The sequence below is a fragment of the Fulmarus glacialis genome, unplaced genomic scaffold (genome assembly GCF_000690835.1).
Source record: "Fulmarus glacialis isolate BGI_N327 unplaced genomic scaffold, ASM69083v1 scaffold43357, whole genome shotgun sequence".
Lineage (NCBI taxonomy): Eukaryota > Metazoa > Chordata > Aves > Procellariiformes > Procellariidae > Fulmarus > Fulmarus glacialis.
Window position 1 is genome coordinate 23,393 of NW_009224706.1, and position 23,910 is coordinate 47,302.

The 23,910-nt window shown below is 48.6% G+C and overlaps 1 protein-coding gene across 1 annotated transcript; it reads left to right on the forward strand.

Annotated features, from left to right (window-relative positions):
* Positions 1 to 586: 586 nt before the first annotated feature.
* Positions 587 to 23,619, forward strand: PIP5K1C (phosphatidylinositol-4-phosphate 5-kinase, type I, gamma; the record flags this gene model as incomplete). Its single annotated transcript, XM_009582220.1, has 17 exons — positions 587 to 618; positions 2,945 to 3,031; positions 3,374 to 3,504; positions 4,128 to 4,245; positions 6,185 to 6,337; positions 9,605 to 9,904; positions 10,431 to 10,636; positions 11,842 to 11,925; positions 12,446 to 12,494; positions 13,513 to 13,597; positions 13,968 to 14,129; positions 15,135 to 15,273; positions 15,567 to 15,599; positions 18,044 to 18,148; positions 18,436 to 18,568; positions 22,704 to 22,787; positions 23,208 to 23,619. Coding segments are annotated over 17 exons (1,904 nt in total), but the record flags the coding sequence as incomplete, so codon positions are not given.
* Between the last annotated feature and the right edge of the window lie 291 nt (positions 23,620 to 23,910).

Consider the following 23,910-nt stretch of genomic DNA (forward strand, 5'->3'; position numbering starts at 1 on the left):
GTTACAGGACGGTTTGGGCCCATGTTTCCAACTCTGATTATATATCTAAAAGCTTTGGGCAAAATCCTAATTTCTCACCATTGACTGTAATGGAGTAATGGTGGCTTCTCCCAAAGGCAGTGGTAGAGATAAATGATGCATTCATTTTTGCAATATATTTGGACATTGGATTCTATAAATAGATTCAATTATCAATATAGTTTGCCGAGTGCCTTCTGAGTGACTGGAAAGTAGCTTCGTAAGTGTCTCTCTGGGCTTCTGTATGTAACCGACTCTTCAAGTGTAGTGTGGGCCTATTGCTTACAGCGCAGCAGGGATTTACAAGAACTCTCTCTACTGAAGCCTCTAGGAAACACTATTGCTACGAAAAATTGTGCATCTTTGTGCTACTGAATATGAAATTGTTTGGGTGACCCCTGTAAGTTCAGACTCCTGCACTAGTGAAACTAAAAACTGAGCAAAATCAGCTGCTTTTAAAGGCTTTCCAAGTTGCTTGAAAGAGCAAAGCATTAGGCTGTTTTCTTGGTGGGTTTTTTTTTTTTCTGATGTCCCTACTTTTACTGATGCTCTTCCCTTCTCTCCTCAGGTCTGGCACCAAAGAAGGCAGCCATCACCGAGGTGAGATGTGTAAAGCTGGCCTTGAAAACCCCATGTTGAAAAATGAGAACACAGAGCTCTAGAAAACACTTCTGCCTGACTTTTTTGAGCAAAGCTGGATTTCAAAATACATTTAAGATTACTGAAAATTTGATATCTGTTATTTGGGAGAAAGAAAATTAGTGGCAGGTCTCTGGAGTCCCTGTGTTGGCATCACCACAGTCACAGAGGGGATGTGAAGGGATTATGCCCACCATGTGGCCAATTTTAGCTGCATGATCCGTGATGTCTGTAAGTGGCTCAGGGCACCTCTTCCACACCAGAACCTGAAGGTGATAAATAGAGAGTCCGTGTATTGGGTATCTCCAGGGCTCTGTGTTGGGTCTCACCCACTCCTGGGAGCGAGTCAAGGAGGCTGTAATTTGTGAAGCCGTAAAACAGGGGAACATCTTGAGGGACTGATCTCCTCTCACACGTAATCCAGGTCGCAGGTTGCTGAATCACTGTTACCTTCTGCAGCAAAACTCTTCACGTTTGACAGCAGGGGATCTAGTAGGAGGATCTGTGCCTGAAAGCTTTTCCCTGAAGCCCACACTCTTGGGTTAGGGCACCATGTTCAAAAGACTTTTGTTTGATCTAACTTTCTGACATACCCCTGTACATTACTCACCTGGGATGATGAACATTTGTGTACATGAATAGCAAAATCTTCCCATAAAACTCCAGGAATGTGACACTTGATTCTTTTTGCCTCCCCAGAAATATGCATAGTAGGAAGCTCAACTTCTGTGGAAGCTGATTGCTTTGGTCAATGCACAAATAGCCCCACTTTTCCTTGCCCTGGAAACACAGTCCCAGGTAGAGCAAGGGAGTGTGGAAGAGACTTTTGTTACTGCATTTCTATGTTGGCAATCTCTTAAACATCTGTTAATCGCTTTGATAGGGTGATGATGAGCCACGTGGTGAGGCAGGACGATACAGCTTAAGCTTGCGCGTAACAGGATCCAGCTTGTTGGTTAGAAGCTGCAAGGAAAGGATAAGCTGTACTGCTAATCCCAACTGCTTGGAGAAGGAGTACTCAGAAGCAAGCCTAAATGTTTAAAACAGAGTAGGAAATAAGATTTTTGAAGGAGAAATCAGATTGCCCCTTAGTATCAGAAGTACAAGCAGTTTGACCAGAAATAGCTGCAAGCTCTTGATTAAAAGCTAAAACACAAAGAACTTCTGTAGTCTGAACAAAATTATACATTGTCTGCTGTAGACATCAGTTCTGAGAGATGGGTCTGTGCGGCACTTGAGAGAGACAGTGATATAATATTGTCACTTGGGAAGTGACCTTGGATCTCTCTGCATGCTGCTTAGAGGAGCATCCAAAGCCTGGCTGTTCTTAGTGTAACAAACCCCCAAATGTCGCTGGTGGCTCACCGTCAGTTTTAGGCATCTGCTGGGCTCCGCAGTCCGCTGGAGTGACGGGAGAGCTGGGGAGCAGGTGAAACCTCGCTCGGTGGCGGAGTGTAGAGGCCCTACACTTGGGGTTGCAAAAGGATCTGTATCAAACTTCACAAAAGATGATTGTGTTGGCTTGTTAAAGAGTACAGCCGCAATCTGCTCCCTCCTGGATCAGCAAAAAAAGGCCCAGGCAGACTCAGAGGTGGAAGAGGAGGAAAATGGGATAGGAGTAGGTTTGTTCTCACTCTGAAGTGCTGGCAGTCCTATAGTGTTTCTGTGCACTCTTTGCAAAACTTCAGGAAGAGCTGTTATTGCAGTTCAGCCCGTGTGGGCTCGTCCTTTGAACTGTAAACAAATGAGATCTTGCTTAAATGGATTATCTCCATGTGAACACAGGAGTGTAATTGTGTTGTCCCTGTTACCTGTCTCTTATTTCTCCAGTGAAGCACGAGGTATTGGTATGACACCTGAGGGCATGGGATATTTAAGAATAAACTTCTCTCACTGTTTGATTTAATACATCACTACTTTAAATCAATGAGAAACCGCAGTCAAGCAACTGCTGCGGAATCTTGGCAGCTGGGAAGCAAGCAGATCTTTCCTAAGCTCAGCATCTTTGCTGAGGGCTCTGCCCAGTTAGTACTGAGGGTGTCAGATGGAGTGGTTGGGTATTATAACTCTTCTTATCTTGAGGGATGGATGTGTAATTCAAACAGCCTTGTTTAAGGCTTGCTGGTGCCAATTACACCTGTTTGCACTCTGCAGATTTTTGTCCAGCGGTAGAGATCCCTCTGTCCTTTACAGCCGTGATAGTGTGGTTGTGCCTGTGCTGCTCTGCTTGTTCGTGTTGGCCAGGTCAGCTTCTGTTCTGGGCTTTAGCCGTGCTCTTTCATTGCAGGGACCATCGCTACCAGGGCAGCCTGGCCAAGGGAAGAAGATAGGTCATCGAGGCGTTGATGCTTCTGGTGAAACCACCTACAAAAAGGTTTGGTTTTGTGGAGTGGGGACTGACAGCTGTGTGTAGGTAGCAGGCTGAGAAGAGAAGTTGGGGCCCATAGCACAACCGAGCTTTCCTGGTTCAGTTTGTTAGTAGCTACCAATCTGATTTAGATTTTATGCAGCACCCTTGTATTCCATAATCTTGCAAACGGCAAACCTTCTGGAAGCCTTAATCCATCTCTTCGCGGCTAGTTGAACTTGTTTAGCAGTATGTAGTGCCCGAGACGACCCCATAGAAGTCATAGACACAACTGTATTGTAATATAGGGGATGTTATTGCAATAATCTGCTGTGAAATGCTCACTGACTGCTCTTTTCTTTCTGCCAGACCACTTCATCCACTCTGAAGGGGGCCATCCAGCTAGGGATTGGGTATACTGTCGGCAATCTGAGCTCCAAGCCAGAGAGAGATGTTCTGATGCAGGACTTCTACGTGGTAGAGAGCATTTTTTTCCCAAGGTAAAGGAGACAGGGGAAGCAAAATGAATGGATGAGTTATTTCTTTTCCTCTCACTGATTTTTCAACAGAGCTTCCATCTGTCTTTAGATCACAGAGTTGGATGCTCTGAATGTTTTAAAGATGCATCCATTACATACAAACATAACAGTGGGAAGCGTTAGATTCTGCAGTACACTGGCTTGCAAGGAAGTACAGTGTAAGATGCAGTACTATATGCTTGAGTTTGTTAGCCTTCCTACGTGCTTTTCTTTCTACCTGCCCGTCTAGAATTTCTTCCACAAAATTACACCTTGTTTGAGATGGAAGAAACTCATTCTGGGAGCTCTTTAACTCTGTGAATAAACAAAGCTCATAAAAACTATATTCTCTGTGTAAATATATTCTGCTTGGCAAGTGGCTGTTCCTTGCACTCTTTGGAAATAGATTTTGGCAGATAATTTAAAACCGATTTTCCTGTTGTCCTGCCACAGAAGAAAGATATATTCTGTTGTTGTTGTTGTTCCTAAGATGTCTTTTTGAAAGGCTCAATTAATCTTAAATATACAGTAGCCTTGATGTGACTGTACATATCTGGTGAATGGTAATACAGAGGCCCTGCTCACGTAATGTCTGTTCTGTGCAGCGAAGGCAGTAATCTCACCCCGGCTCACCATTATGCTGACTTCAGGTTCAAGACCTATGCACCAGTGGCTTTTCGGTATTTCCGAGAACTCTTTGGGATTCGTCCAGATGATTATTTGGTATGGATATATTTTTGGATTTCTCTGTCTTTCCTCCTTTATTTGTCTGTCTAGAGTAATACAAGAAATTTGCCCCTAAATCAAGGCTGTCAGCAATTCTTGCTTAAAAGAGACAAAAAAGAGTTGAGGAATCGTTCTGATCCCAGCAAGGAGTGGGAACAGGCTGTGGATTTAGGGACTCTGTTCAGCTTTGGAGGAGATCCGGTGACGAGTCCCAGCAAGACCAGCACCACTCAGCCCAAGTCTTCATTTGCTAAGAGGTAGCTGCTAGCTTATGCTGGGGGGAAAGGAAATGATCTGCATACAGTGTGTGCTGTGTAAGCTATGCGATAGGGTTCCCTCTCGATTGCTTGTGGTGACAATAACTTACTGTGTTTACAAGCAAAAGGAGTTGTGTTCTGCTGGGTGCAACCCTGTAATGTCCTCTGGGGCTCTGAGGACTAAGATGGGAATTTTTCCTTGTGTACTCACTCGACAGCTATGTGAGTGTAGTTATTTTAATCATCTTACAAAGACAGAATAAAATACAGCTTGTTCTTATGCTCAGAAAGCTCCTCAGAGCTGGAAAAGCTGTTTTTAAAATACCTAGCAGTACAAGCTGTTGGGGCTTGGAGTACACTGGGGTTGAATTTGGTCCCTTGCATGTATGTGACGTCCTGCTCTTTAAGAAAGGGCGTTTGTTGAACCGGGGAAGAGAACACATCCAAATGAACGCATGCCCTCTCCCTTTTTTGATAGCCCTTTTTTTCTGACTTCAGCTGTAGACAGGGGTAATCATAGCTGAACACCTACAAGTAGAAACGAATCTGTGCCATTGCACGGTTTGACAGTAACAGTGATCCCCATCTGTGCCATCCAAGATAATGCTGGCTGATTCGATGAGTGGCTCAAAACTTGGGTGAGGCAAAGCGCCTGCCTCAGTTGCAAAGGTCATAGCTCTGATTTGTTGCCTCTGTTTCCCCTGATTCTCTCCTTGCCTGCCACAGCAGCAAATGCCTTTAATTATGCATGAGATAATTAACTTGATAAAGTCTTGGATCATTAATCTGTGCAGTGCTGAAAGCTGTTTTCAGTACGTAATGATGAGCATTTAACTTATTGCTCTGATTATGTCCCTTAATACCCTACCTCCCTCTCCCCATCTTACCTCTTGCTGTGGCAACTCTGACGTGACGCTGCCCTGAACCCACTCGGCCTATGCAGTTACCTTGGGGTTGGTACCGAGCTGCAAAGTGCACGTGCGTGCTTGTGCTTTCTTCTTTTTATTTCCGGCTGCTAGGCATGTCCTCATTTGAGGACCTGCTGTTTGCATACTGATGTCTAGAAATGTCCTCCCAATTCAGTTCCTGATGCAGTACCCCTTGCTGTGCTTACACAGCGCTGATCCCTCTCTTCTTGTTTGGACACCTGGTCTAATACTTTTCATGTGTTTCTAGCAGGATTGAGGGGGTGAGATGTGGTTGTAAAAATCCTCTGTAACAGGGGAGCACAAGGCCAGAACTGAGAACAGCCAGTGCATTGTGTTCCCTCCAGGTGATATTTGGTACCCTGAGCAGACTGTCATGTCTCTTAAAATGCTATCTTTCCATCTGTGCTTGCGGTAATGTGCTGAAAGAAGCCTAAATGTGATACACGCATAGACACACAACGGGAAAAGATAAGATGTCATTATGAAGCCTGGATGTTGCTGAAAGCAGATTATTAGCTTGATTCTGAGCAGTTGGGATGCTCTGAACTGTAATCTCGGTCTCTAATTGTAAATTATCCATCAGCTTTGCCACTTAGACCTAACCTATAATGAAAATTGTTCTCACTTAAGCTTTGCTACCCCTTAATCTCACAGGGAGTCAGCATGCTGGGGAAAGCCCTCAAGGGCGTAGAACTCCATGTGCAATGAACGGGGGCTAAAAACATCATCTTTTTTTCTTTTCCTCCCTAGTATTCATTATGTAATGAGCCTCTGATAGAGCTGTCGAACCCTGGTGCCAGCGGCTCCCTCTTCTATGTCACCAGTGACGATGAATTCATCATAAAAACTGTGATGCACAAGGAAGCTGAATTCCTACAGAAGCTCCTTCCTGGCTACTACATGGTGTGTATCACCCAGCACCTTGGACCCAACTTGAGTTTGTCGTGGCAGCTTTTCTGTCCAAAGCATCGCACAGGGCATGTCCTCCACCAGCGTTTCTTGTAGCCTGCCTGCCTTGTGCCAGGGACAACGTTAACAGTGTGTCATGAAGCCAGTCCCAGAAGCACAAAGCCTGCCAATTATTTGCAAACTCTGTGGGTAAACTTGAGGCAGATAATTGTGCCATAGCTTGTAGGCATGTTCTGGCCTGGAAATGGCTTCCCAGATGTGTGTTTCTGGGTGTCCTTTTCCCGGCACTAGTTCGTTCTTCTTCGCTTGGCACCATGCACCTGCCTTAGCCTGGCTTTGAGGATGGCTGTTGATTGCAGTAACACAACCACTTTGGTTTTGTGGGGAAACCACTGCTGTCCCTGGATATAGAATCATAGGATAGTTTGCGTTGGAAGGGACCTTTAAAGGTCATCTAGTCCTAGATGTCCATCTAGACATCTTCAACTAGATCAGGTTGCTCAGAGCCCCGTCCAACCTGACCTTGAATGTTTCCAGGGATGGGGCATCCACCACCCCTCTGGGCAACCTCTGCCCGTGTTTCACCACCCTCATTGTAAAAAATTTCTTCCTTACATGTAGTCTAAATCTACCCTCTTTTAGTTTAAAACCATTCCCCCTTGTCCTGTCACAACAGGCCCTGCTAAAAAGTTTGTCCCCATCTTTCTTCTAAGCCTTCTTCTAAGCCTTCTACCTACTTCTTAAGTAGTGGTAGGCAGCAATAAGGTCTCCCCGAAGCCTTCTCTTCTCCAGGCTGAATAACCCCAACTCTCTCAGCCTTTCTTCATAGGAGAGGCGTTCCACCCCCCTGATTATTTTCGTGGCCCTCCTCTGGACCCGCTCCCAGAGGTCCATGTCTGTCTCGTGCTGAGGACTCCAGAGCTGGACGCAGTACTGCAGGGGGGTCTCACTGGAGCAGAGTAGAGGGGCAGAATCACCTCCCTCGACCTGCTGGCCACCCTTCTTTTGATGCAGCCCAGGCTATGCGAGCACACATTGCCGGCTCATGTCCAGCTTTTTGTCCATCAGTACCCCCAAGTCCTTCTCGGCAAGGCTGCTCTCAATCCCTTCATTCCCCAGCCTGTATTGATACCAGGGGTTGCCCTGACCCAGGTGCAGGACCTTGCACTTGGCCTTGTTGAACTTCATAAGGTTCACACGGGCCCACTTCTCAAACTTGTCCAGGTCCCTCTGGATGGCATCCCGTCCCTCAGGCGTGTCGACCGCACCACTCAGCTTGGTGTCATCTGCAAACTTGCTGAGGGTGTGCTCGATCCCACTGTCTATGCCATTGATGAAGGTATTAAACAGTACCAGTCCCAATACGGACCCCTGAGGGACACCACTTGTCACCGATCTCCATCTGGACATTGAGCCATTGACCACTACCCTCTGGATGTGACCATCCAACCAATTCCTCACCCACCGGACAGTCCACCCATCAAATCCATACCTCTCCAGTTTAGAGAGAAGGATGTTATGGGGGACTGCGTCAAAGGCCTTACAGAGATAGGTCTCCCATATCTGCTGTTTAACAGAGTTGCTCTGAAGGCAGTTGCTGGTTGTCCTGGCTCCCACTGGCTGCACTACCAAGCTAAAGACTCCTGCGGTACCAGCCAGCTTTGCACATCCAGCCTGCTGCAGGTAGTTGTTGCCTAAATCTCAGGTCTAGCAAGGCAATATATTGAGACCCAGAGGACTTACGTGTGGTGACAAGTAGTAAATCAGAACCAAACCTGATGCCTTGGCATATAAACCAGGAGCTGTCTCCCTGCATAACTGTGATGAAGGGTCCAGCTCTATAGATGAGGGCACTGAAATTCAGTTAGAACCACCCAGGGATTTGTTTGCTGTGGAGATGCTGAGAAGGTGATGGCAAGCAATGTTAATGCTGCCCCATCTGCATGCATGTTGCAGTGGATTTGAGTTATGTGATCATACACTGTTTTTATGAAAATACTTGCCTCGCTCGATATTTACTGGGGAAAACTTGCCAAAGTGGACAAGATCTTGGGTGTCTGTATATAACTGACAGCCAGTTGCTTGCTTTTGCAAGTGACAGTCAAGTTCCTGGACTGCATGAGCTTTCTTGGAAGTTGTTGCCTGTTGCCTAATGTATGTAGTAAATCAGGTGGAGGGTTTTGAATGGGAATGGAGTTGCACTGTTGTCCTGAATTCTGCAGTTGTCCTGGCTAGCAATCAGAGTAACGAATTAAACTGAACTTACCTGTCTGGGGCAGAGTTATGTGCTACTTGTTGTAACATTGCAGTGTTTTGGGTTACTGTGGCGCTAACACACGATCTCTCTGCTGTTCTTGGGGAAACCCATCTGGTGTAAAAAAGAGTCAGTGGAAAGGAAGCAGAGTGGTTTCATCCTGAGTTACTTTAAAGCTGGGCAAGTGCTGTTTGCGTTCGGTCTTGCCTGCCTCTGTTGCTTTTAGCTTGCACCACGTTGAACAGCACACTCACAAAGAGGGCTCACTCGTGTGCCTGGTTAGGTGAGATGAGGAGGGGCATGAAATTTTAATATAGTCATGCTTCTGCCGTCAGAGAATCTGTCAGGTCTGTCCTTTCTTTCGTAATGTGCAGAGATGTTCTGTTTCCTTCCCAAATTTTTCCAAAGCTGAACAAGCAAATCATGCCTGTCATGTCATTCCTAATAATAACCGCTGCCTAAAAAAAAGGACATGATAGCAGAGCAGGATATCCGTGCTCTCTGGCCAACTGTGTTTTATAAAGCAACTCTGCAAAAGGAAGAGAAAATTGATGTTGTTTTGTTTAAAAAATACCGTGTCCCTGGTTTATTCTGGGCCAGAGAACGGCTTTTGATTTCTGACATTTCTGAAGAGATGAAGATAGCTGTTATTTTTAAACTTGAAGTTCCCACTTATTGTGTTTATTTCTCTTCCAGTTTGGTTTCCCTTTTTTAGCTACTGTTGATGGGGAAAGCGGGGAATTTCCGGACTTGGTTATTTGCCCAGTGAATACATTCCCTGTATTCAAGGCATAGTGGTATTTTCAGGTCCTAAAGCCACTGAAATGCAAGAGTTTGTCAGATGTGTACAGTAAGCTCTCATGTAAAGTTCAGAAAATCTCTAGGTGAAGAAACCCTAGTCTGACTGCTCCGAGATCTGTTAACAGCAGATTTATTTGTGTTGAACACAGCAGGAGTCTTCTGCCAAAATGACCTCTCCTCATGCTTTTTTCCCAACCCTGCTGCAGAATCTGAACCAGAACCCACGGACGCTGCTGCCGAAGTTTTATGGACTGTACTGTGTGCAATCAGGGGGCAAAAACATCCGTGTGGTGGTGATGAACAACATTCTGCCTCGCGTGGTGAAAATGCACCTGAAATTTGACCTGAAAGGCTCGACCTATAAACGCCGAGCATCCAAGAAGGAAAAAGAAAAGTCCAGCCCTACGTACAAGGATCTAGACTTCATACAAGACATGCCCGAGGGCCTGATGTTGGATGCAGACACCTTCAGTGCATTGGTGAAAACATTGCAACGAGACTGTCTGGTAAGGAGGGGGGCAGCTTGGGGAGCAGGTTAATGAAGTTCTGTGGCTCTCAAGCATGAAGAGCAAATGATTGAGAACCATGCTAATCTGCTGACCCCAAAGCAGGATAAATCCCTTCTACTGTCCTTTTCCCTGAAAGCAAAGCAGTGAAGTTGGATCTCATTACAGCCTCTGAGGACTAAGGCTGCGTTCCTTTGCCTGGTGCATCAAATTGTGGCAGCCTGCTCCACTTGTAGCTGGGCTGTTGGAGCTAAATACATTTTTCCTATACAGTGTACAGCAGATACGTGGTATAACAGTGTTATTTGCAAGCCTTCAGCCCAACCCTTTGGGCTGATTGTGGGATGGCCAAACTCTTATGCGATCAAGTTCAGAGATGACTGTTGGTTCAGAAATGTTCAAGCTCTGGCAAAGGAGTTTTTAGTGGGAATGTGGACAGGCTGTTCCATGCTTTGGGTTCTGTGCTGTATTTGAGCTGCTGGCCTGATATTTTGTCTTTGTTCTTAAACTCAATACTAACCTGTAGGTGTTGGAAAGCTTTAAAATCATGGACTACAGTCTCCTGCTTGGGGTTCATAACATAGACCAGCAAGAACGGGAGCGACAGTCTGAGGGAGCCCACAGCACGTCGGATGAGAAGCGTCCCGTGGGGCAGAAGGCACTTTACTCCACGGCCATGGAGTCCATCCAGGGTGGGGCTGCCCGGGGGGAGTCCATAGACACAGACGACACGTAGGTGAAAACCTGATTCTCTTGCGCTGCTGGGAGGGGCAGAGATGGAGTCTGGAGTAGTAAATCCCTAACTGACGCCCATATGAACAGAGCGAGCTTCTTTCCTGGGGGTTATGGTACTGCTGCCAGTAGAGCAGTGTGGTGTGAAAGGGGGAAGCTGGGCTGGGAAATATTTCTGTTAAGACTCCAGCCTCACAGCGGTCTCTCTTCTTAGGCCAGTCTGTAGGCTGTCAGCTCCTGTAACAGCCTCTAAACATCCACCCATGCTCTCGGGAGGAGAAACTAGCTCAGTTCTAGCTCAGCATCCAAATACTGGAGTGGAAGTAGGGATCAGCCTGTCCCTAGGAGCTTGGAGTTTGTTCTCCATCACTCCATCTTTGGAATCCCTGACAGTACCCTGAGGCCATTCCAGTGCTCAGCAAACAGCAATGTAGCCAAGTGCTGGAGTAACTGGTGGAGCTGTGGGTTGGGGGGGTTGCCCAGAACCTGTCCTGTGCTGTGCCTGATCTATGGCTCTTGGGCTGCAGGTGGCTTTTGTGACTGTCTCTCTGGCTCTGTGGACCAAGCTTGCTAACAAATGGTGGAGTTTGCTGTTTGTTGCTGTCTGAAACCAGCTGCTCCAGTTTTGATGGAGGATCAGTCACGGTGGAGCCGGGATAATACTTTGGTGTTTCCATTCTTTCAAGTAGCATCATTAATTGCAGTGGCCTGCCTGATACCTGCATGTTTTTGTTGTGTGCTGGTGCTAGTGGTTGCTGCACCTTTGGCAGGACTGATACTAGTTGGATGGGACTGGAAATACCCTCGTCCTTGAAGGTTTGCTGCCCTTATAGGCAGACAGCTCACGCTGTCCTGGTAAATAATCTGATCGCCAGAATAAAATGTCTTGTAGCTAAGAAAAAACAATGTGGTGCTTTCTGGCCCAGGCAGAGCTGTTGCCACATGACATGGGTCCTGTCCTGATAGTCGGTGTTTGGTGATCCTGGCCAGCAGTAACCCCAGGGACACCTTGTGTGAGATGGCCTGGGTCAGTAGGTGACTTCCCATGGTTGTGCACGAAGTGACTTTGCAGGTTTTGCGTTGTGTCTGACCACCACATCAGAGCCCTCTTTTCAGTGCTGCCGTCCACCCTTCCGCAGGTCTCGGGGGGTATTACAGCTGCTCTTCTTGAGGCTGCACTCACTGAGGTTTTGTTTTACCTCCAGGATGGGAGGAATCCCAGCAGTGAATGGCAAAGGAGAGCGTCTTCTACTACATGTAGGAATAATAGATATCCTTCAATCATACAGGTAGGTAACTTTGCAGTTGTCTGTCCTTTAAGTGTGTTAACATCTATTTTAGTATTGAATGAAAGCAGGAAGATTTTCCTCTCCTGAAGAGTTTGATAATGAGTAGGCAGACTGCCTAAAGCCGTCTGTCAATGCGTGTTGGGGGCTGTAGATTTTTATCCTGTCCTTAGAACAGCTGGTGACACAGAGCCATTTTTCTAAGATATAATGAGTTGCTCATAATGAGTTGTGCCTAGGATGGGTAGCGTATCTCCAGGAATGGAAGGTGATTTTCTGCCCCTTTTCCAGTGCAGCTCCTCCTTCCCTGTAGGGTGCCCAGGCAGTCCTGACCTGACTGCAGAGATGCCGGTGTGCTCAGTTGACCTCTCTTGGCTGGAGGAAAGCTACACTGCAGATGAGGGAGGAATCATTAGCAGCTCAGTGATCTCTCCCGTGTGTGGTATGAGAGGTGGCTTTAGATATAGAGTATGTGCTTGAATCTGTCTCTTTCTTTTTCTCTCCACTTCTCCCCTGGAATTAGGTTCATCAAGAAGCTAGAACATACCTGGAAGGCCCTTGTCCATGATGGGGTGAGTGCCTGTACAGAGGCAGGAATTGTCCAGGCCTCGGCAGGATTACCTGCCTTGGCTTTGTTTATGCTAGTTGGTGCCGATTACCTTGCTATTTATAGTGCCTGAACTGGCACAGTTGAAGCTGATGAAAGGAGTAGTTCTTGCCTCTTATGCCTCCACAGCGGTGTAGTGCCACTTATTCCCAATCAGGATTTCTTGCGCACTCCACCTCCTCGCATGTTTAGCTGTCGTGCTACCAGCTTTCCTCCTCTGCTCCCATCTGTCATTTTCCTCCTCCCCATGATACCAGGAGCTGTACGCACAAGGCGCGTGCATTCGTGTATGCGTCGAGGAGCCCTGCGTTTGCTCTCTTTGGTGATTGACTGTGTTTCCACTTCAGTAAGCTATCTGTTAATAAATCCCTTTCAGTGTTTCCCTGCTGTCTTGTCTCCTGCAGCAGCCAGGTGCATGCTCACGAAAGAGCAACGTTGAATGTGGAAACTATTTTTCAGCATTGCATATCCTAGCTTCCCTTAAATAACAAGGCAAAGGAAATGCGTAGATGCCAAGTCATAGTAGCACAGTTGAACATCAGAAGCGGAGACAGCTTCAGTTTTACTATTTTAAACAAAAAAGTGCAAACCATTTGAAATGCATGGAGACCCTTGGCTGAATTTTGGTGTCCGTGTCATATGCAAAGCTATCCAGGTGTGCTTTGAATGTCAGCCAACAAAGCCAGAAGAAATTTCATGTATGTAATCAGGCCAACTTTTGAAAAATCTGGGAAGTCTACGAAGGAATAAAAACACCAAAATCCATTATAAAATTACAGCAAGAATATAATCAAATGCAATCAAATCAAAGGCAATGCTTCAGGCTTATTTATAGCTTTAATCAGATCATTTCAGTTAAGCCTTTCCGTTTTAAGGCTCTATCAGTGCTAAATGTTGGAATAAAAAAGACTGCATTGGTTGTTATAGAAATTCTGCCTTGAGGGATAATTTTAAAATTAAACAATTGCTTCTTGCCTTTGTAGGACACAGTGTCAGTACACAGACCCAGCTTTTATGCAGAGAGATTCTTCAAATTCATGACCAACACAGTGTTTCGAAAGAATTCCTGTAAGTACCTAGTCCAAGAGCTGTTGGCCTTGTGGTGTGACGCAAGTCTTGTCTCAATCTTGCTGCTTCAGTCCACGTGGAGAGTTTCTGGGCCGGAGTCTGAGCAGGCTTTTCCACTGTAATATAGAGCAAAGCTGGGGAACTGCAAAGCCCTCAGGTTGTCACGGCTTGCTTTGGTCTGCTCAGACTCCCACCCAGGAGCTCTCCCTGCAGCCTGACTCAGGCTCAGTCCTTTGGAGATGGCACTTGCAGAGGACGTGTGTGTGTGTGTCTGAGGGCAGAGGCCCCTCCTTATGAAGGGAAAAGTGCCTTTGGTGTGACAGCAGTTGGTGGTGGTAACTTCATCTTCTCTTTCACTCTTCTCATCCAGCTCTGAAGTCATCTCCCTCAAAGAAAGGGCGTAGTGCCTTGCTAGCTGTCAAGACGGCCGGTCCAACAGCTGCATTTTCAGCTAGCCAGCTTCCCTCTGAAAAGGATGAAACACAGTATGATCTTCGTGCGGCCAGGAGTTACCCCACACTTGACGATGAAGGTAATGGTCTCGTTTGGTGGCTGATGGCTGTGTGATTACCCTCTCTTTCCTAGCAGTTCCTTAGGATCCTTGCCTGTTCTCGTGGAGTTCCCCACTGTGCACAGAACACATGTATTCCTTGATGGGTAGCTCTTCATTGCATGTCTTGCTGTGCTTTGCAGGTGCTAAACTTAATCAGGACAGGGGAGAAGGTAAGCGTATATTGTTTTGTCACAGCACCAGCAGTTAGTTGATTGGGGAAGCAACGCCTCTGCATCGAAGAAGACCGAATCCCTTCTTTGCAGCACTGTGTGGTTCTGCAGTAAAAATGGTCGCTTGCGTCACTGCTGTGAGGCAGCCGCTGCCAAGTGGCACCAGCAGTCATAGCCCAAAAGTGATCAGAAAGTTGAATGCTCCACTCTTTTGGAGAAAGGGGGAAAAAAAAAAAAAAAAAAAAAGGGGTGGGGGCTGGGAACTGCAGGACTGTAATGGCAGTGTTTAGACAGTTATAAGGGGCAAGACCTTGCCATTGAAAAAAAGATGAATGGCCTGGTTCTGTGCTGCCTTTTCATCACTTCCATCTGGGCTGAATTTACAGATGAGTGGTGAAGGACAGGCTCCTCGAGTGCATAGGTGCTAGATTTCTACCCGTGCAAAGCAGCGAGCACTCGATTCATCTCTTAATTCACTTGGATATTTATCTCTGGCGATCCAAGCCTTTAATCCAGCTTTGGTTACCAGTGCGATGTCTTCATTGGCATTACGTTTCCTGTAGTGTCTTGTCTGTCATGCTGGAAATGGTGCTTACTGGCTCTCTCTAGAGGATGCCTTGGGAGAAGCCGTTGCATTCCTGAACCCAGCTAAACTTCTTGCCTGTTTGTAGTTTTAAGTGACCAGTCCCAGTGAGGGTGTGCAGGTTGATGGTGGAACAGCCTCACAGAGGGCTGGTGTAGGTAAAGTGTTGGTGTTTGACCTACTCATCTTTTTCTTCCTGCATCTCTCCTGCCCTCCACTCCGGGCCAGCAGGCAGGCCAGACCTGCTACCCTGCACACCTCCTTCCTTTGAAGAAGCTACTACAGCCTCCATAGCCACAACACTATCTTCAACATCTCTCTCTGTTCCCGAGCGATCCCCTTCGGAGACCTCTGAGCAGCCCAGGTACAGGTGAGGACAGCACTCATCCCCTGCTCCCACTGGAGTCAAGAGGCTGCCATTCCTCTTCGTGCGCAGATCTCGGCAGGCTGCCCTATGCTCTGGAATGCTAATGACCGATTTTAATTAAATCTCTCCTGGGAGCAAGCAGACACAGCTTTGATGGGATTAATTATTGCTGGGAGAAGTGTCAGCTGTTAAGTAGAACATCTCCCTCATGGGGTGGGGAGTTAGATTTGGGGGCAGTGTAGGATTTTTGTTTTAAACCGCTCCTCAAACTCTACTATTCTGGTTTCTTTCTGCAGGAGGCGCACACACTCCTCAGGGCAGGATGGCAGGTGAGAAAAGTGTCTCATGTCTTCTTGTGCAGCTGCACAGAGACCTCACGTTTGTCCCTGTGCAAAGATCTCTTGGAGGGCTGAATGTGAATCTTGGCAGCCCCATGGTTTTGGCACGGTCCTCTGCAGAGTGATGAGCTTCTTCCTGCAATCAAATGATTCTTATTTCTTACACAGAATTTTTCTTACAAGCAGATCTCTCAGTGCTTTGCAAGGAACCTTAAATATTACCCCTGTTATTTGACAGGAAAGGGGACAACAGAGTTGTCCAAATTTACCCACCCAACCAGCACCAGAATCAAAGAGGGTCATTTATGTCCCCCTCTGGGTAAACGAGCCTTAACAGCAGGAACATTCTGCCTCTGTGCATCTGCCTGGGTGCGGTGGGTGTGAATATGGGAGAGGGCTTTGACTTTGTGAGGCACTGAGCACCCTTAGTCCCCAGAGAAGTAGCTTCCAGTGTTTCCAGAAACTTGGGTACTTTGAGGGTTTTTTTCCCTCCTGTGGTGATAGGTGGCTCAGAGCCAAGGGCAAGGTAGGACAAAAATCCCCTACTGCATAGGGATGTCTGGATTTAGAGGCTCATATCATATAATTATCTTGCATATTTTTGCACCAGTAAAAATGACCCCATTGCCTGCTGACTCTGCCCTAGCTTTCCGGGACATCTTGTAAGTGTTGTAGGCACAGACTTTGAAATGCACATCAGAGACTCAATCTTGGGATGTGCCATAGCCAGAGGAGCTGCTGGACAGGCTGATGTCCTCTCTCCTTGCAGTCAGTGTTTGGTGCTTCAGAGAAAGGCAAGGACTTTGGAAGATGAGGGTTTGCACCATCCTACAGACACTTCTCCTCGTTCCTAGCTTTTAGTGATTTGCTGAGCTTCAGACCACATACACTGTGAAAAAATCCCGTTCTGTGGTATTTCTTAATGAAAATACATCTGGATGCTGCATGTTGCTGAATCTTGGTAAATTCCTGTCACTGGAGGGCGAGGACCTACTTGCTGTTGATTTGCAGCACCCGTTGAAGCGTCAGGGACCTGTGAAGCACCTCACCTCCTGCAGAATCCATTGTCTGAAATAGCTGAAAATTGGAGACTTAAACTCAGGCACCAGTGGTGGGACCCATTTGGCAAAATGCAGTGACTTCACCCGAGTTACTCCGGACTCCCTTGGTACCTAATGGAGGGAGTTGCTGTAGGATGTGACTACTCAACCAGAAATAGGTCAGGTGAATCGAAGTGGCTGTCCCTGGACCCTACAGGGAGCTTAGCGTCTTGGTCAGAAGTACATCCGTCTGTCACAGATTTGATACAGCTACAACCACCCCACACAAGTGTGGCCTTCTTTGCTATTTTTTTGCCTAGTTTCTCCATTTCTGGTGCTGGTGTCTCAGCGTGCCCTTTCTAGGGGAGCAGGGACCTGTGTATTTGTAGAGCACTCTGTGATCCCCTGGTGAAAGCCAGTGCAAGAACAAAGTTATTAAAGTGTGAATTTACATTCCTGAGCTGAAATGAAAAAGACCTTATGCAATTTGCTCAAGAATGTGTCACACCTCTGATTATTCTAACTGCTGGGGAATTCCCTCTGGGTTTCTGAGATCCACCCCTGCGAGGAAGAGAGGAGCGAGTTCCCTGGCACCGAGCTGGACAGGAGTGCCGCCTGCTGGCTCCAGCTCCCAGCCAGGGTCGTCGCAGAGCAGGACAGTACTGCCGATGAACCCGGAGCTCATCCATTCCCCGAGATTGTGCCCTCGGCTTGGCAAGCGCCCACTCCTCTGTCCCATGAGGACTGTGGAGCCAGCCCTGCTAGCACAAGCAATTACTTTAATAGCATGAGGTATTAAATTGAAGACTGTCACAAACAGCTCCTGAGTGTGCAGATAAATCTGATGTTAACCCTGGAGCGTGCTTGAGCAGCTGTGGTGTGCTGGGAGTCTCGGAAGAGGTCGAAGGCTTTGGCCCTTGTGCGGTTGACAGATAATGCCAGGCTAATTCTGGACACAGGTTTTCCCCAGAGGCCAAGTCTCCTCTTTCCTCCTGTATTCCATTTGACACTGCCCCGTCTTCTCTGCAGCACTGGCTAATTAATCCCTTTCCTCTTGTCCTCTTTTCCCACCTCGTTAGTCCTGAGCACTGCAGTCTGAAAGGTCTGACTCTTTTGCCTGGGAGTTTTGGTTATCCAAATCCTCAATCCTGGGAGCTCTGACAGCTCCCTCTGAGCCGAAATCAACTGCTCAGTCTGTGCCAGGAGCTCGGTGCCGCGAGTGGCTTGCAGCAGGCAGCCACATGCCGGAGCAGACCAGCACAGCTCGCTCCTGTGGGAGGTTGCGGTGTGGGAGGCTGGGCTGACTCAGGACTGATTCAGGCTGACCTAAAATTGAGGACTGTGCAAAACTAGTGCCCAGCTGAGCCTTTGGGCCTGTCTCTCTTCGGTTTCCAGGTCACACGAGGAGGTGCGGGTTGAGGAGGAGCTTCAGCAGATCAGTGTCGAGCTGGAGCCCAAGTGTGACGTTGAGATCGTAGCTCCTGAAGAAGATGACAAAGAGTGAGTGTTTCGGAGCGTTGGGCAGCTTTGCAGAGCCCTATCCGGTGTTATTTGGTCTGTGGCAACTTGTGCTGGAGGCTGACTTTGTAGGGCACCAGCTTTCCGGGAGAGATAGGTGCTCCCCCCAGACAGTTCAGTGAAGCTGAGCGCTGTTACTTCTTACCTGACTTGATCTTTCTGGATGTGACAGCGGAGCATCTTCTGCTCCTCTGTAATAAGTCACACAGTCTTGCTTGGTCCTTTTCTGATCGCGTTGACTAGACTCTCTCATTTCTTCCCCCCTCCAGAGAGGCGGCTTCTTCAGCCTGTGCCATTGTAACATCTACAGCTACAATAGAGGTGGAGACAGCCAGCCAGGCCTCCGAACCAGCCAGCCAGGCCTCGGATGAAGATGACGTGCCAGTCACAGACATATACTTTGTAAGATACCTTCTCCGCCTGGCCCATTAGTGGGCTGATGGGAAAGGCTGGATGAGGCTGTAACAGTCTCGATTTCAGGCAGTTGGGTACAGGGCAGTGTCTGCCCCATGCCATCTTCATGTTGAGCACCTCGAGATCTTAATGATGGATGGGTTTTTGAATGCAGGAAACTGAATTAACCCTTGGAGAACTCAAAACAGCATCTAGTGGGGCTCAAGTGGGTGGCACTGCTTCTGTGGATGTAGCTGTAGGCGTGCTGCTCTACTTCCAAGCATAAGCGCTGAAGGGCTTATCTAGGCCAGCGTGTTCACTCCTGGGACAAGCCAGGGTGAATGTAGCTGCAACTGAGAGGTTCTTCCTTCCTCAGCCAGAGAGCCCGGCTGCTTACCTGAACACAAGCCTGCTGCAGTGGCCTAGAGCCAGAAGGGAGGTGGTTGCAATGGGGCTGACCTCGGGCTCTGGTGAACTCTGGCTTTTCCTTTCCCTGCAGGCAGATGCATTAGGCGATGCAGTGAAAATCTAGTGCTGAGACAGGGAGTAAGTGAGGTGGTTGCTGGTTGGCAGCAGAGTGCCGTGGAGTCTGGCGCTGTGTTCCTCAGTCAGCTCTCGCAATGTCTGAGCAGCTTCTGCAGACCAAAGAAGAGTTTTTAGCAACATGTACCTGCCCTGTGGATTCCTGGAGCAGAGCTGAGGGTCTTACCTGTGAGAGCAATCCCCCATGCCTGGGCACTGGAACCCTCTCATTAAAAGAGGTGGCCAGCTGCTCCCTGCTCTGACTCGTTGCAGTTGGTTATATGGCGATGGAGATGAGCTGGGCCCTTGTGGTGAGCTCCTTCAGGCTAACCTAAAAATGGCAACGTTTGCCTTTCCCTGTGCTTGTGTGACTCTGCTGCGGAGCTGCTCACTCGTTGCCGAGTCATTCCAAGGCTCGTGGGAGCTGTGGAAGGAATCAGCTCCATTTTAAAAGCTTGTCTGTTTGGGTTTTTATGCATGCTGTTCAAAATGCAAACAGCTCCCTCTAATACTGGCTGCTCTTTCTTTGCCTGTGGATGGCAGCTGTGTGCAAGCTGCCTGCAGATACTGCCTGCTCCACTGGCAAGTGTCTTCTGGCAAGGGTCAGCTCCTCTTCTTCCCTATCCCTGGGCATATGGACTTCCCCCAACTTGAGTGGCACCTCTCTATCCAGAGGAGACCATCTGTGTGCAGTGTGTGCTCACAGAGAGCATGACTGACTGCTCATCAGCATTTCATACTTCATCTAAGTCCTTGAGTGTTGCATTAAATGTGTGTCGTGTGCTGTGGAGTGTTTGTCACTGCTGGGATGAAGGGAAAAGCTGATTTGGGTTCCCATGGGCGCTCTCCTTGGAAAACCACTTGAGCTGGAGCTCAAGTAAGGCTGCACTGGAGTGCGGCGGGGCTTGGACCGCAGCTGCTCTCTTGCAGGAGTGCTCCAGGGGCGATGGTCGGTGAAGGCATGCTATGTGCAGAGGATGATTTGTCAAGTCCCAGTGTGATCTTTGGAAGTCTGCTCCTGAAAGGAGAGCACTTTATCCTCCTGTTCACCCACAGGGGAATAAAAGTGCAGAGATTGCGGCAGGGCATGGGCGCTGCTCTTCCCACGCACGGCTTTCCTGCCCGCTGATCCGATCAGGCCTGGAGTTGCCCAACCCCTTGTTTTTTGCTTTCTCTTTCATCCTCTCTTTCATGTCATCCTTTTTTCCTCTGTTTCCTTTCTCACTTCACTTGCCCTGGGGCCATCCAGTTCACAGATGGGAGGTACTGGATTTATTCTCCCCGCCAGCGCAGAGTCCGAACCACCTCGCTTTCCTCTGGGATTGTAAGTGAACATGCTAGCACGTAGGGGAGCAGAGCTGTAGCTTTGAAACACTGGGGCCAGCACTCCATTTCCCTTGGATGCTGTGGCTCTGTATTGTGTGGCCATTAGGAACCAGCCCAGCAGAAACTGGGGAGGCATATCAAAATCGCACAGACGGATCTCGCAGAAATACATACTCTGCCCTACTTTTCTGCAGGCTGGTGACACAGCTCCTGCCATAGGATGGCCTGCAGTATCACCCTTGGACAAACTTGCAAGCACCAGACCTGGCCAGAGAGGTACCTGAGCCTTTGTAGGTAATGTTAGGCTCAGTTCCCTTGGCCCAGGAAGCCAGACAGGGTTCCAAAGAGACTGTTAAAATGTTTTGAAGCTGCTAAAAATCCAGTTGCAAATGTAACCTTTTAGGCTTGTGGCTGGTCGTCTTTCTGGTGGCTGGGATGGTGAGCAGCTCATAAAGCCAAATGAGTTAGGAGTTGCTGCTGGGTTAGGGATGGCTTCTGCTCTCCAGCCCTTCTCAACATCGCTGAAGTGCTCCTTCCTCACTGCAGGTTTTCTGTGAGCGGTGAGGGCTTTCCTTTCCTTTCCGAAAGATGCAAGGAGGCAGTTGAGCATTTAGGGGCTGAATCCAGAGCTCAGACTGCTTTGGGTTTTAATATTTCCCTTCTCAGGCTTTGGGAGAGCTGATGTCCTCAGAGGGTAATGGCAGTGCTGTCAGAGCCTTGGCACAAGCGTGGTCCTCCCAGCGCCTGCCTTTTTGGTACCAGGCAGGGGAGCAGTGGAGAGGGCATCAGGCAGGGTGCATGGGGAAGCAGGGCCAGTAACGTGCTCCTGGCCTTGGCTGATGGCATGAGGAAAGAGCTGCACCTATGTGGGCAAACGGGCCACCCCTCCTGGGAGCTCCTCCTGCCCCCTCGGTTGGGTTTGGCTGCTCCAGCACTGGGAGGGTTAATACCAAGCACCGGATGCTCCTTTATCTCCCCACGGGGTTTGCAGCTCCTTGCATGCATCTGAGCTCCTAAAAGGCTCTGAAAGAGGCTGGCTGGAGCACGCAGTTCAGTCAGGGTGGATGAAAAACAGGATGTGGGGCAGGCTTTATGCAGCGTTGAGCTTTCCTGCACCTCTGGCAGAGCCCTGTAAGAAGCTCCAGGCAAGGGTTTCTCTTCCTTCCTTCCTCCCAGCTGTCTCTGCTAATATAGCTGCAATTATTGATGGGGTTCAGCATGCGGAGCCCAGTGCTTCAAAGCTCCTCTGGCTTCTTGTAGTTTCTTGTACGTTGTAGACTGTTATACTTGGTTCCTGGGCTGGGAACCCCCCCAGGCTTCTTCCAAGTACCCAGTTCCATTTCTCTTCCTTTGCAAACCTCAGGCTGAGTCAAAGGGGGCAGTTTCCTCTCTCTGGGAGCACCTCTGGAGCCAAAAGAGCCCATTTGTTCCCGGGGTGCCCCGGGAACATTGGAAGCAGACACCAGCCCTTGAATCTGCCTGGGCTTCTCTGTGCTGTGTTGGCAGCAGAAGCGTGTTTCGTCACACCAATGCCCAGTGCTGTGATAACCGGCTCCCTCGAGGCACATCCCCTTCCCCCTCATTCTTTCCAAGATCCAGTTGTGTTTTGCCTCCTTTGTTGTACTTGTTCCCATCACCCCACTGTCTCCAAGACTCTCAGCAATAACTGTTTCCTTTCTGTGGCCACCATCCACCATGGTCTAACCCACCCATCTGCTGCCTTGCTTGGCCTGCAGGGAAGGGGGAAGGCGCAGCAAACCAGATTAGGTTTCACTGTAAAAGCCCTCCTGGACACCAGAGATGCCAGCTTGTAGCATGCACAGGGCTCAGGAAACGGGGGTTGAGAGCTGGGAGTGGGTAGCAGGAACTGAGAGCTCTGTCACTGCCCCTAGGTAAGTCGATTCCCATGTCTCTTGGTTTCTCTGGAGCCAGGGTGGTGCTGTGGCAGGGAGCTGAGGTTTCCCTGGCATCTCAAAAGCTCTAAAAATCTGTCCCTGCAAGAGGAGAGGTTGTGCCATCCCCACTGCAGCTGGAGCGGGGTCCAATGTCAGCTGCTGGCAGGCTGTCCCATGTCCCAGCTGGTAGGGAGCAGGTATGTACTGAGGATGAGGAAGGCTCCTCTGCTGAGAGCTGGCACTGAGCTCAGTTCTCTCCCTCCAGGTGGACAGCTGTTCTTACTGTATTGTTTCCTACTCTTTTTATTTTCTCCTTTTATTTTTTCCTCTTCTCTCCTTTGCTCCCTGCTCTGCTGCTGCTCTCCTTGCATTCTCCCCGCCGTCTCTGGCCACTCTGGCAGCCGACAGACGAGAGGAGTTGGGTTTACTCCCCGCTCCACTATAGCGCTCAACTCCACTCTGTCTCCGATGAGGAGAGCGATACAGTAAGTGTACAAGAAACGTGTGCCGGGTGCCCGGTGGGTTGAGGTCGGAGCTTGTGCTCCCTCTGCAAGGTCAGCTTGCAGAGGGAGCCGCTGTGGCCTCTGCGCAGCATGGGGCTCTTGCATGGCTGCGGCAGAGCCCTGCTGCATCTCGGATCAGCTCTGGGCAGCAGGCGAGATCTCCTGCACTGGCAGAAACCCGGTCTGCTCAGCAAGGGTTGTGGCTTGTTGCGAAACGTTTGGTGCAGTGAAAGCTTTGGGGAGCTGAAGTTCTCCAGTCATGGTGTTGTTACTGGAGGATGCAAAACAAACAGCCTTCTCTCTTCACACTCATTTTGATTCTGGGGAGTTGGCTGGGCTCAGACCTAACTGAATGCAAGGCGGATGCTTGGGTGTTGACTCTCTTTTCTCTGCCTCTTGCAGTAATCTCTATGCAGACACAGAAGCCCCAGAGAGCAGCGATTCCCTCTGCAGGTCGATGTGTTCCCTTTTCGTTGATGCAGCCGTTCCAGTGGGATGGGGAAGAGCTTGCTGACACCAGTATTGCTGCACTGCAGGATCCCGGGCACTGCATTTCAGAATGGAGCAAAACTATAATCGTGTATTCCTACTTATCCCAGACGTGGGCAGCAAAGAAACCACCCACTCACCCGCAGCTCCCAACGGAGACATCCAGCTGGGTGTAGAGAATCCTGGGTAGTAACACAGTGTTTTCCAGACGTGCACTACTGTAGCTACCTATCCATGTGTGATACTGTGAACCTTTTTAATTTTTTAATCATGTATTTATTTCTTTTATCTTTGCACAGAGACAGCACAAATGTGCTTTTTTAAACATTTAGTTTACTGCACTTTTTTTTTTGTCATATATTTGTGCATCAGAAAGGAGTGTGAGACCTCACTGGAGAATTGGTAGGAGCACATTGCTGGGGAGGGCAGGGACCGGAGTGGCTTCATTTGAGGCAGCAGCGTGGTCTAACCAACTGATGGAGTCGGGAGGTTTAAGGCTGTCCAGACTCTGCCACGGTTTTGCCGAGTGACCTAAGGCAAGTCACTTAACCACTCTGTGCCTCGGTTTCCCCCATGCTAATGGGTGTACAGTACCCACTTCCGTTAAAGCACTTAA